At 40.4% G+C, this 12,828-nt stretch overlaps 1 protein-coding gene across 1 annotated transcript; it reads left to right on the forward strand.

Moving 5' to 3' along the window:
- Positions 1-2: 2 nt before the first annotated feature.
- On the forward strand, positions 3-6,684 carry CCDC117 (coiled-coil domain containing 117; the record flags this gene model as incomplete). Its single annotated transcript, XM_009330832.1, has 5 exons — positions 3-82; positions 813-863; positions 1,234-1,467; positions 2,922-3,059; positions 3,598-6,684. Coding segments are annotated over 5 exons (756 nt in total), but the record flags the coding sequence as incomplete, so codon positions are not given.
- Positions 6,685-12,828: the final 6,144 nt, after the last annotated feature.

A 12,828-nucleotide genomic window follows, 5' to 3' on the forward strand; every position in this document is an offset into this window, starting at 1 on the left:
AGGGCTTGACGGTCGCCCCGGTGGGCTCCTTCACAAGTGCGGCGCACCCGCAAGGCCTGCACCAGCAGCAGGGTCACAGCCAGTAAGTGCAAAACCAGTTACCGCTGGAACGGGGAAGGAACGCATTTCTCAGCTGCGCTGGCCCTGTGAAACGAGTTTTCTTTTCAAGACGGGTTATGATTTGTTTTCTTCTAGTAGTGTTTCGCTGGTGCAATGTTAGAATTGTGTTGCGCTCATCTTACGGCCTTGAAGTTTGTTGGTGGGGGATGAGGGCGCCTTCTAAAAAGAAAGAAATGTGATTAAGTTTACCAATGTCTTGACAAGCTTTTAAGCTCGTGTACTTTTTTTCCCTTTTTTTTTTTTTACCTTGCGCTTTCTCATACGTGAGCACAAAAAACTTAAATTATTCCACAAAATGTTGTTCTTTGGTGATATGTAATTTGAGTGTGTCACTGTGAGACAATGTATTAAGAGACTGAAGTTGGATCACGTGTTGCTTCTTGAAGCGTTTGAATTTTAGCAAAAATGGTCTTGCTCCTTGTGGAAAAAATAAGTAACGTAAAGGAGGAGAAATTAGTACGGAATTCTGCTCAGAGAACTGAGTAATTACAGCCTCCTTTGACTTTCTTTGGAACAACGTGGTCATTTATTGTCCAAAACTTCCACTCCCTTCACAGCTGGTGACGTACTGCAACCGTTGCTCTTAGCTGCAAGTGAAATTTTAAAAGGGAGGAAAATATTGTTTGAAAATCTCAATGTCACTGGAAGATATAATTAGAAGCTAAATAACCATTTGTTTTTTTCTTTTGCAGTGTCTCTGTTCGCTGTGGAAAGAAGCATAAGCTAGAAGAAGAGGCAGAAGGGTAAATTAAATTTGTCTTTTATAGCCTGAAAAATCTTAATTTGCTTTTTGTTTTCTATAAAGATTTGAGCACATCTCACCTACAACATATGCAGGAAGGGAAATTCTATCATTGTTTCCATTTGGAACTCTTCCCCTGAGTTGCACATAAGCCCAAATCCTTTTCAGTTACCTAATTAATTGTGTAGCACTGATTTTCTTGCATGGGTACCCACATTTTAATAAGAGCAATGTGGATTTATTTTCTTTGTGGAGGTTGTGTTTCCATAGTATGTCAAATCTGTTGAAATGCACATGACTTTCTATAACACTTTTTCCTGTAGAATGACACATTTCTCTTTTGACAATTGTAAACTTATTTTGTTTCCTAGTTGTCCTGTGAGGAAGAAGAGACTGACAGGAGCCAAAAATTGCCCTTTGAATCCCAACACTGAAGAATGGATTCTCTGTGCAGGTCAGCAGGCAGCTGGGGAGGTAGCAAGTCAGTATGGTGGCAGCGGTCCTGAAACTGCCATGTTAGAAATTCCCTGTGAAGAAATGGATCAGACAATGGGGGAACAGCAATGCGAGGTTGCTCGCAGGAAGCTTCAGGAAATTGAGGACAGGTAAATGCAGGGATTGAGTAGACTGGCTTTGCTGAGCTTTCCCTTTTTTGGTGGGCATTAAGGGTTAAATCTAGCACTTAGCAGTGTGATAACACTACTGTAAATCTGAGATGAACCTTCTGTTCAAGGGATTTCTTTTTCGGCTACCTGTGGTCCTACGAGTCTTGGGGCTGATACTGTGGTCTGAAATTGAGGGTGCTAGAGCCAGAGATGCTGAATGAATAACTGCCTTTCCACAATCATTATGCAGCATCAGTATACCATAATGGGGTTTTATGCTCTTTTGTGAGTATCCAGAGCTCAAATTTTAACTGATGTTATCTGGTCAGAATTGAGCTCAGCTTTTTTCAACCAATTGCAGCTTGTTCTGTGATTAATACTTCTAAATGCTCAAGATAGATGTGAATTTGTCAGTGTAGAGAATAGCAAGAACCAGAGACATCTCTCTGCACATACGCAATGAGACTGAGGTTCATCTTGCTCTTAAATACCAGATGGCTTGATGTTGGGGTAATGGGGTGGCTATGGGCAGTCTGTTGCAATCATTTAATAAATGTCCTGTGCATTCTTGCCTTTGAAAGATTTCTGGGAATGTCATGTGTATATATCAGCTGATTGCAGTTGAGCTAGTATTCCAAAATATCTAAAATGACCACTGCAGACAGTTGTTAGAAAAGCCAAAAGTTATATAAATTATAAAACAAGATTTTTTTTTAGATGATTACTCCATAGATGATGCGTGAAGGGAAGCAAGGTACTGTTAGACTATTTTATTTTTTCATGAGTAAATCAGAGTAGTGCTATATGTCTTTTTATTATCTGGCTATATCTGCATTACAAAGTCTGTTTTGGACCTCTCAAAGGATTGTTCCCCATCCTTCCCAGCTACTCTGCTAAATTTTCTTTAAAAGGTTTACCAAAACCAAAGGAGGGGCCTCCAGTTTGTTCTAAATGCTTCAACTTTTTGTGCCGTTTTAATCTCTGAGAAATTGGTGCAGCGTCCTTAAAGGTTAAGAGCTGTATTCAGTAGCTTTTCAATAATTCTCAAAGTTAAGATATGGGGAATTGAGCAGGCGAAGCTACTGCATAACTGAGACTCACTCTTGTAATGTGACTGAATCATACACTTTCCCCCGAAGTGAATTTATTTATTTTCTCTTAGTGTATGTCTGCATTGCGCACTGCTGGACGATGCAGGGATAACAAAAGCTAGCTCAGGTACCAGAAGTGGCATAGCTGCTCAAGTGGCTTCAGTGGTAACAGTCATTCTTAGGGTATATTGGCCCAAGAGGGACTCATGTTAACATGGCCCCGCTGCTTCTGGTACCCAGCCTAGGTCAGATATCTACACCGTACAACGCAGTGCACGTAGGTATAACTGTAGTCTGCAGTGGATGTGCCTGTTAACAGTATGCTCAATAGTGTTTATCTCCCTCTTCCCCCTCCATTCCTAGGATAATTGATGAAGATGAGGAAGTTCATGCTGATGGAAATGTTAGCAATCTGCCCACTCTTATCCTGTCAGATACCCTTAAAAAAGGGATGAAGAGGGATTTTGGTGAAGTCCTGACAAAGAAAATAATAGAATCTATGTAAGTTCTGGAGGAAATCATGGTGCTATGTAGCTAACACATGCAAATGAAAAGAGAGACCCAGTCTCATGTTTGTGGAGATGTCCTTAATTACTGCATGATGCAGCCAATGTTGTATAACAGACCATTCATCTGTTAGGAAAAATTATCCTAATGTAAAAGAGAAGTAAGTGTAACTGTAGTGGTCATCAAGCTGTCTGTTTTGTACTCCTCATTTTGTACAGAGTGAAATTTGTTGAATAAGCCATTATATCTTGATTCTTATGTATGTGAGTTTCCAAAAGAAGGAGGTCCTGAAGCGTGACCGACAGTGGTCATCAAGTTTGGTGCAAAAGAAAAGAAAGAAAATATAGGGTTAGAACTAGAAGTAATGGAACTAGTTAAGGAAGAGGCAATTTAATAGGGGTAAAAAAAAAGGTATATGGATTCTGGAATATAGTTCCAGGCTAGCACAAAGGATGAAGATACTCACTGGTCTTCTGCATTTAACAGTCGTGATTGGAGAACTTAAATTTAACTGAGACTCCATCCCTTCTAGGAGCCGTCCTTCTATGGAGCTGGTGCTTTGGAAACCTCTTCCTGAATTTCTCACAGATAAACTGAAGTCTGTTTCTGTTAAGAACTTCAAGCAGCAGAGTACAGACGGATGTCAGGCTAAGCAGTCAACACCAAGAGCTGGTTTTGACCCACAGACTGAAACATTCCCTGAATCACAACAGACTGCCATGTCTCCAGATCCATATGCTAGTTTGGGAATCTCTGGGTGTGCAGAAGAAGAAATGGAATTGTAGATGCCAGATTTTAGACTGGAAGTGGTGAGCTTCTGATGTTTTTTGTTGCTGTTTTCTGATTCCTTCCTTCTTTCTGGTTTGATGTGTGAATCTGAAGTTTTATTACTTGTTTTTGTTTTTCCTACTAACAATCATAAGAAGGTGGATTGGCCAGACACAACTTAAGGAAACTGAAAAAAACCCCCAAGATTTCTGTACTCCAGCCTGTTAAATATTCTTGTTTTTACTGAGAAGGTAATCCAGAGGCCTTTGGAACAAGGAAGTAGCTTTCCATCTTGCTTAATGGTGAAATATCCTCTTAATTGTCCTTGGTAAAGTATAAAAGCCAAATATTGAATGTAACTGTGGCTTAAGCCACATATTTCACTTACTGAGCCATGAAGACTTTGGTGTACATACTACGCTTGGTCAGTTAGTTTAATTGAATTACAAAAAGGTATGGAAAGGAAGAAATACTTTTGAGTCTAGTCACAGATAGAAAAGCAATCCCTATGGAAATACAGCTTTTCACACGATTTCATCTATGGCTGTTTCATCTGTGGCTGGTTTGTACTTGGTGTAAACTCAAATATAGAAATTATACATTCTGCAGCATGGTAGGGAAGGAATGTTATGGCTGAGCATAAGCCTCTTGCTTTGTAGAAAGTAAAACCAGCTACTAACTTGCAAGATATCTCCTAACTTTAGTCATCTTTGGTTCATTGGCTCCTAAATTGTGGGTTTTTGATGCCCTGCTCCCCAAATGATGCAAAGTCTGGAGAAATGTGGTTCTCAGCCAATTGATTCACATTTTACATTGTGCTCTGATTCTTCGTATGCATCAAGTTGGAAAGTCAGTTCAAGATAGTGTAAGTTTTGATTAAATAAATGTCATCCTTTAATTTTGATAAACATGGTAAATAAATCAGATAACAGGGAGCTGATTTACTGGCGTAAAGAGGGTCAAATGCTGATTATTGTCTGTAACCAAGTCCCAGACTTTGAGACTGCTGGCATTGGTGGTGAAGTAAAAAAGATGCTTGTATTCTTCCTGAGGGAATCTAGACTTAAAATTTAAGCCAGAACACGTGCCATTAACATAACGTCACATAGCTAATACAGGTGTATGCCAAAAGAATTTTGTGCCCTGCTTAGGGTGTTAAGAAAAGGAATCCTCAGTGAGTTATTGCTTGTACCTTTCCTCAATGCAGAACAGCTCCATTATGCTTAAAACCCTTAAACGAGGCAGAGAACCTTATCTTCTGTTCTTAAGTCCTTGAGCTTTCTCAGAGATACCTGAATTGAGGCTTTTTGTAAGAAATTCCTTTCCAACTAATAGGTTCTTTTCAGAGTCTTAGCATCCCAGTCTGGTTTTGACATCTTGCTAACATAAAGGAGCAAGTACACAGTAATGCAGCTGTTTGCATAAGAAAATCTACTCTTCCTTTGCACAGCTAATTGATAACCTTTGTGATGGTATTTTTTACTGTTGAATAACCCATAGTCAATAGTTTAAAATTAAGCTTCTCTTTTTGCAGTCATCCTTTCTTTTCTTTTGGCTGACAGCAGAAGCTTTGTTCAAAAGATACCCCTGCTTGTTAAATCCTGTCTATCTTGCTGCTCTTGTCGAAGGTTGTTTGAAATTTGCTGTCTCTTGCTAAAACATTTCAGAGCGTCACTAAAAACATTCCAACATTTGAATAGGTATTACTCTGGAAACCGGTGTATAACTTTACCGTTCTGGAACTTTTATTAAATTGGAGAACATGTGCAGCTTTATCTTGCTATTACGTCTAATTTCATTTCAGGGTCTGCTGTAAACCTCTTGCATGAACTGTGTAAAATTTCTCATGTATTATTAAGCTGCTGAACGTGCTTAAAATCTACAGCCTTTGACATGCTACATTGCTTGAGTATAAAGTAAAGCAATGCAGTTTGGAGCAGGCTGTAGTCACTGCAGATAGAAAATGTGGTGCCTCCAAATAATTACCTGTTTTTAAGCTTGCGGGATTATAGTGAAAGTTCAAGGTTGGAACTGTTCTAGCTGATAGCTCTGAATCCTAAATAAATGCAAAAGAAATGATAAAAAATTCAAAAATTTGATGAAACCATCTCGGCAACACTAAAATTGTGACAAAGGGTGTAGAAAACTGTCGGAGGCTTAAATACGTCAAATCTAGATGCAGGGTTTTTTCTCTTAAAAATGACAAATTGCATATCAAATTTACAGAAGAAATTTTTGTAGATGGCTTTTAAGCATACTTTTTTCCTGTTGTGTTTGTACCAAAGGTTGACTTTCAGAGGTGTATCTCCTCTTAATTGTTTGATGCTAATACAGCATCACTGACCCCTGTTACTCTGCCATCTGAGACAAGAATATAGTGGTGGACTATGGACAAAGACCATGAGATGGGGAAAAAACTGTGTCCAAGAAACTTGCTTTGGTAGAAAACGTTTATTTTATTTTTTTCATAATTCATTTCTGCCCTTGTGGTAGGAGAGAACAGGGTAGAATCACTTAAATTGATGGGGGAGGAGAAGAGTGGGGCAGAGCAGGAATCAAGTATCTAGGAGGACTGAGCACGATTCTTGCTATAGCAATCATTTGGAGAGGGTAAGAGAGAACAAGCTACTGGGTGTTTTCAAACTTCTGTATTTGTAACAGTTTCATTTGTTGTTGGCTTCCTTAAAAGACTTTTTATTAATGCTGTTTACAAGCAGGATGGCAAATGTGATGCAGTATTAGGAAAAACTTTATTTTGAGATATGGAAGATCTGATTCTGGTCTGTCTTCTCTTGGGACCAAATCACCCTTTGTATGTCAGTTTTCAATAAATTTTCTAAAATATTTTTTAGATGGCTGTGTTTCATTCCTAATAAAAGTGAAAATCTTGAGAGTGTATGTCCAGTCCTTCAACTGGAGGGTAAGATACTCTTCTGGCCTAAAAAGATTTTTAATTTAACTGCAGAGTCCCAAGGGCATGTCACTTCTTTCCTCCATGGTGTGCAATAGGACGGGGGGGGACAACAGCAGGGAGGAATAAACCTGAAGCTGCCAGAAAGGAAGAGTTGCTGTAAATCTGTCATGTATCCAAAGGCCTCTAACAAAGCAAAGGGGTACCGAAAGGTGTTGCTACAGCTTGTGTCTTTAGATCTTTCATTCTACTTCAGACTAAAATTAAGAATGCCTAGCTTGCTTAGTTCCGGATAAAATCAAGAAATGTTTGAGGAGAGTTTTAAAACAAATTCAAATTTTAATAATTATTTTACTGGAATGCAACACTTTTTGCTCTTTTGTTTAACATCTTCTGTTCAAGAGTTTTTCAAGCAGCTGAAGGACAAAGATGGGTGTGCTAGACCAGTACTACCTTTGCTTTCAAAATGAGAGAAAAATAGCACTTCAGATTTATATTAAAAAAATAAAAAACCCTGAGGTTTCTAGGCTGAGTCAAACATTGACTTGCTTAAATTGTACTGTGGATTTAGACAAGACAAAATACTTCTCCAATGCAGAGTCAGAGAGAGGAAAAGAATAGTGTAAAACCCAACCCACTTAGGATTGTGTAAGGCTCTCTTGGCTGGCTGAGAGTCTCCTTGGGGATGTGGCTGGGAAACTGTAGAGGTGGGAGGAGTATCTCAGTTACAGAGCCAACCCTGTGGAGAGGGACAGAATTTATTTTGGCGTGGAGTTGGAACTGGACTTGTAGTTGTTCCGGAGCCTGTGTCTTGTATCAGTTAGCTAGGGCAGATGTGTGGCTTCCATCACAGATGATTTATTTAATCAAATGCAGATATAACATACGTGTGAACCACCGGGTCTGGATCCATGCTCCTTGTAAGGCAAGTAGGACTCCAAAACAGAAGTTAGAGCCATCAGAAAGCAGTCATCTTAAGGAAGCATACTGCAAAGGTGAAATCTGCCGCTCTACACGTGTGTTACTCTTCCCTCTGCTGCCCCAGCTTTGCCTGGGTTTAGTTTAACTTAGCATCTCTCATCTACAGGAAGGTCTCAGATAAAGATCCTCTGGAGACAGTTTAAATTCTCACAGTTTAATCTGTGGATGTTGATATACTATATAAATATATAGATTTAAAAAAAAAAAACCTCATCCTGCCTTGGTAGCACTAAGTGGACTTGATTCTAGTAAAAAATATTAATGCTAATAGAAATTCAGAATGCTATTGCTATGCCCAACAAGAACTATTTGTGTGCTTTTAGTGGAAGAGATCTCAATAAATACTAGCAGCTTGTCTTGGAACCTAATGCTGCCAGTAAGTCAGGATAAAGCGTGGCAGGAAATACTTGTAGCTGTACGGTTGAAAAAGGGAAGGAAAACAGTGTAAATACTACTTCATTGAACATTTTTTTGTCTACTGCGCTTCAGAAGGTTTGGGTGTGAACCTACTAAACACAGGCCATTTCCAAATATGATGGAAATATGACCATAACAGAATTTTCCTTGAATTTTTTTAGAAGTTAAAAATTTGTTGCTCATCGAGACACAAAATGCGTTCGGCGGTGAGGTAAGTTAAATGATGCGCTATCGAAAGCGGGCAGTAGCTGTCTGCGCCCACCAAGCATGCAGTGCTACCCAAGGTCAGGGGGTGGCGGTGTTGCCGGCATTTTAACGGGTAAAGCCCAGCTGGGAAGTTACTCAGGAGGAGAATGGAAGGGATTTTCCATAGGCAGCGTTGAGGATTATCTATTTCACCTCATCTTGCATCACCTTCACAATTCATCCAATACACGTTCACAAATGGCGCTGCAATGGCCGAACCGCACGGGTCCGGCCCTCCGGACGGACGGGGCTGGGTGGTGGCTGCAGGCACCAATACGAGCTGCTTGGGCAGAAGAGCCGTGCCATGCAGGCAGCTTTGGAGGAAGGCAGAGGGGTGGCAGAATGACAGGTCTTCCAGCCTTTCAGAGCAGCCTGTTGCAGGAGAAGAGAGAGGGACAGAGATGCTGCACCGGTGAAGTGCTTCAGTCCCCACATCGAGGTGTTCCGGGCCACAGAAGTGCTTTTCCTGCCTGCCAGGGCAGCAGCAGGACGTGCTGCAGTGGAGTTACTCCTCGAGCAGAAGACAGGAGCTTTCTGCTCCGTACCACACACCCCATCCACTCTTATCCTTTTGCCTCATTCTATCTGTGGTAGCACAAGGATGATTCTGAGGATTGCAGTGCTCTACTTCAAAGTGACAATTGGCAGCTGCTACAACTGCGATGGAGAAAAGGGGATGTACATCACAACTGCTTCCTGCCCCTGCTGCGGTAGCAGCCTTTGCTTCCAAGCACTTGGCTGCTCTAGGGCAGGCTCTTAAGTTGAATTCAGTTTAGAGGAGTCCCAAAAAGCTTACATGTGCAGCTATCAAACTATACTTTACTCAAGACGCTGGTTCAAACCACCACTAACTAATTAATCAAAGCAATTTAAAATCTCAAAGTTGTGAGCACTGATCTTTCTTATACCACTGGCTCAGAACAATTACTGGAGCAGAAGCTTGCCCAGCAGCTGAGAACTGTCATTTGGCTGGCTTAAGAAGAAAGGAAAGTAAAATGCAGTAGAGGTATATATATATATTTTTTTTATTCTGAATGTTGTCTGAAGGAGTCCTTTACAATGTTGGATTTTCTGGTGGTTATCTTGCTTAAGGCTTAAGCACAGGCAAGGCTGATAATTGGTATAGGATTTTTTGCTTAGCTTAGGATGGCCATGTCTTGCATGTATTCATATTTCTCTCAGTGTACCATTCATGTACAGCTGTTGGACTTCAATGTCTGTCAGACACGTCAGTGGTAGCAGGTCATTCAGTTTTTCCACTAACTTTTGTCTTAAAGCAAAACACAACAGCTTAGAGAGTTGCCTACAGCCATTTCCTGCCTAGGCAGCTTTTCCAGTTGCTTTAGTTTTGTTTTTTTTTTTTTAAGGCAGCTATGTTTTTCTGTGACCCTCTCTATTTTGGCAAAAGATTGCCCTACTTTGGTCTTGGTTTGAGCTTGTTGAGTCCTTGGATTTAGTTATTATGACATGTATATGATATTGGGCAGTGCCTTTGTAATGTTGCATCAAAAGCTGAATGTAAGAATTGTAAACTTCTTCCTTATTCATTGAAAACAAAGGTCACACTTTCCCCAAGAAATCTGTTGCAACCAGTATAAGAAGTTTATCTCTTAAGCAGCGTGCCAAGAGTTCACATTAACTCTTCACCTCCACTCTTCCTCGTCCTGGCAGTTGATGTTGCTATATCTTAGCCTGAGCTAGCATGAAAAAAAGAACTGCCTTAAGCATTGCTGGGGGGAAAAAAAAAAGAGCACAATTGTGCAGGTATGAGCTGTTAGTCCGTGAGCTTTAAGCTACTCTTTACTTCCTTTGATTTTGGCCTTCTTTTTCCCCTCAGATTTCTTAAGGAAGTGACAGGATCTCTACACCTTTAAACATAAAGGCTGGAGACACGTTCTTTGGTGAAGAGAGAAACAGCAACCAAGGAGGGTTGGGGGGAACAGACACAGGTGGATGTTAAGGTTTTCCGGGCAGGTTCTTGAATGCTCAACAAAGCCTTTTTGCTGTGCCACCATTTCTTACTGCATTAGTTAAGCTAAAACACAAATAACCCAAAACAACAGAAAGACCTGCCTTTTTGGTATTTTTAGTAGCAGAAACTATATTAAAATCAACCCTTAATAGATGACAAGCCCTCTTACCTCTGTTCACGCTTTTCTCAAATACCTTAATAAGGGAAGAAAGATTAAAAAAATATGTTCAGGGAGCAAAAGTATTAACTTTATATAGTTGATTTCATCAATTAGTTGATTTTCATTTCTTTTGGCAAAGGCTTTACTTTCGGTAGCTATTAAAAGGATCGGTTATCAGTTGTCACGCTTAAAAAGTGCTTGCTTTAGTCACAGCAGCTTGCCCACGTGCACAGAAAATGCAATTCTAATGCTAAACATCACACGAGTGAAAATGGACTGACAAACATCCTTGATAACCTGAGATATCTTAAGGGAGATAGCATATTATCACCAAAAACTCCACTTCATCTACAATTGGGATCAGCTCCTAAAGAAGCAAAAATAAGCAAGCGCCTCATACAGGAACAGGCTACGTCTACAGTGACGCAGTCTCAAACATCGCATTCACAAGAACACACACATCACCTAGAGGTACTGCCGCACCGAACAGAGGCACAGTTCCACCAATTACTATGTTTACTCTTCTCTTGCACCACCTTTTAAGAGGCCAGATGTTGTCTGTGTGAGAACAGGAAAGACAGCCACAAGAGCAGTGGGACGGGCTGCACACCTTTGGTGCGCTAGTCCCAACCTTCCTACAGCCCTGAGGAAAGTATGTGAAATATCAGTCCTTTTACAGGTGCTACTTTCAACTACTACATGCCTATCCCTGTAAACTATGTCTTTGACTTCTAGGCTAGAAAATGTAGAGCTGAGTTTTAAAAAAAATAAAGAATTCTTCCTTACATTATTTCTGCTGTACTTAAATTCATTTTTTAATTTCATATGAAGTTCCAGTAATACTGACAAAAGTAATGCGAAACTATGGATCAAATTCCCACTTGTCCATTTGCTTTTTGGACTCGCAACAACATATATTAGGTACTAAGGGTCCTCTTGCAGTCATCCCTATTTTCCTGCTTGAAAGTAAAGCAACTTATTCTCTGACTACTTAATTTTTTTAATCTAATTTAAGGTTTCTGCTATATTGCACAGCTGTAGTTTTTACTGCTCTCCAATATTCAGATAGAATGCTTTATTACAAGCAGCTAGGTTACTCAAGTTTGTAACCCAAAGCAGTACTGTCACCTTGAACGTTAGTGACCAATACCCTCCTGTCCCATCCCCCGTTTCCTTTCCTCCCCCGCCTCAAGTTATTTTTGTCGAAATTTAATGCAAAACATGAAATAGCTCTTAAACCAGAACAGTTGTGCGAACACCTGGAACAGCTCTCACACTTTCAGTACAAAATTTCAGTTTCTTCTCCGTCACTCAAATTGAAGTGCTTTTAATACTGTGATGTTGGAACAAACGGATGAGGACAAGAAGAGTCCTACTGTGGTATTTGAAATTAGCTTCTGCAAAGTTAATTTTATGCTTCAGGAATTCCTGTGGTAACACACCTTTTTCACCCCATGTGTCTCACACTGCTTCACAAACACTAGACACGCCACTTGAAATGCACCCACCTCCACTCAGACTGAGCATTTCGAATGCCGTTACTTGCCAACAGGAAGAGATTACAGTAATTTTATTCAGCCATCAAGCTACTGCCACCTGCATTCCCTACTGGGGCTGCAGATTTTGCTCTAGCAGCTCTGGCCATCACACAAACCCATCTGCCTTGAACAGAGTTTGCAACATCAAGTGCTCCCCAAAAGAAGCTGCTGAAGCATCCAGCTACGTACGCCATAGCAGTGCTGCTGGATTGGTGCATTAAGGTGGTATAAGGATGAGACAGAGACCCAACTATAGCTTCAAATTCTGCAAGGCCCAGATACTCTCCCCTTCCCACCGAGATCCAAGGTAAAAAAGGGTCAGTGAGCTGCACTGCATTTTAATTGCACCAATACAGTTAAATATTAAATGGAGAAAGCAACTCTACATAGCAAATGGAAAACAAGCATTTACATAGTAAATCTGTAAAATGTACAGACTATTCAGTTTTAACCCAGTTGTCTATACATGAACATCCCACTGCAGTTTTTGGTGTTAAAAACAAAATGAACATTTTCAGGTTCACGTAGAATTGGGAAGTTATTGAGAAACAGACTTTCCTCCCTCATAAGCCAACACTGATGGGAGTGGGGGGGAGGGCAGGGCAGGACACCCTAGGCTTTTTCATACCAGGAGAAACACATTGGCAATCACTCCATCTACTAGCATGGGTAGAAGTGAGCAACACTTTCTGAATACACTTGATTTCCACCCCCAACACCCCAAGGGGCATATCCTGTTATCCTGCCAGGATAGCTAACACTACTGAGTT

This window comes from Pygoscelis adeliae, unplaced genomic scaffold (assembly GCF_000699105.1).
Source record: "Pygoscelis adeliae isolate BGI_AS28 unplaced genomic scaffold, ASM69910v1 Scaffold358, whole genome shotgun sequence".
Lineage (NCBI taxonomy): Eukaryota > Metazoa > Chordata > Aves > Sphenisciformes > Spheniscidae > Pygoscelis > Pygoscelis adeliae.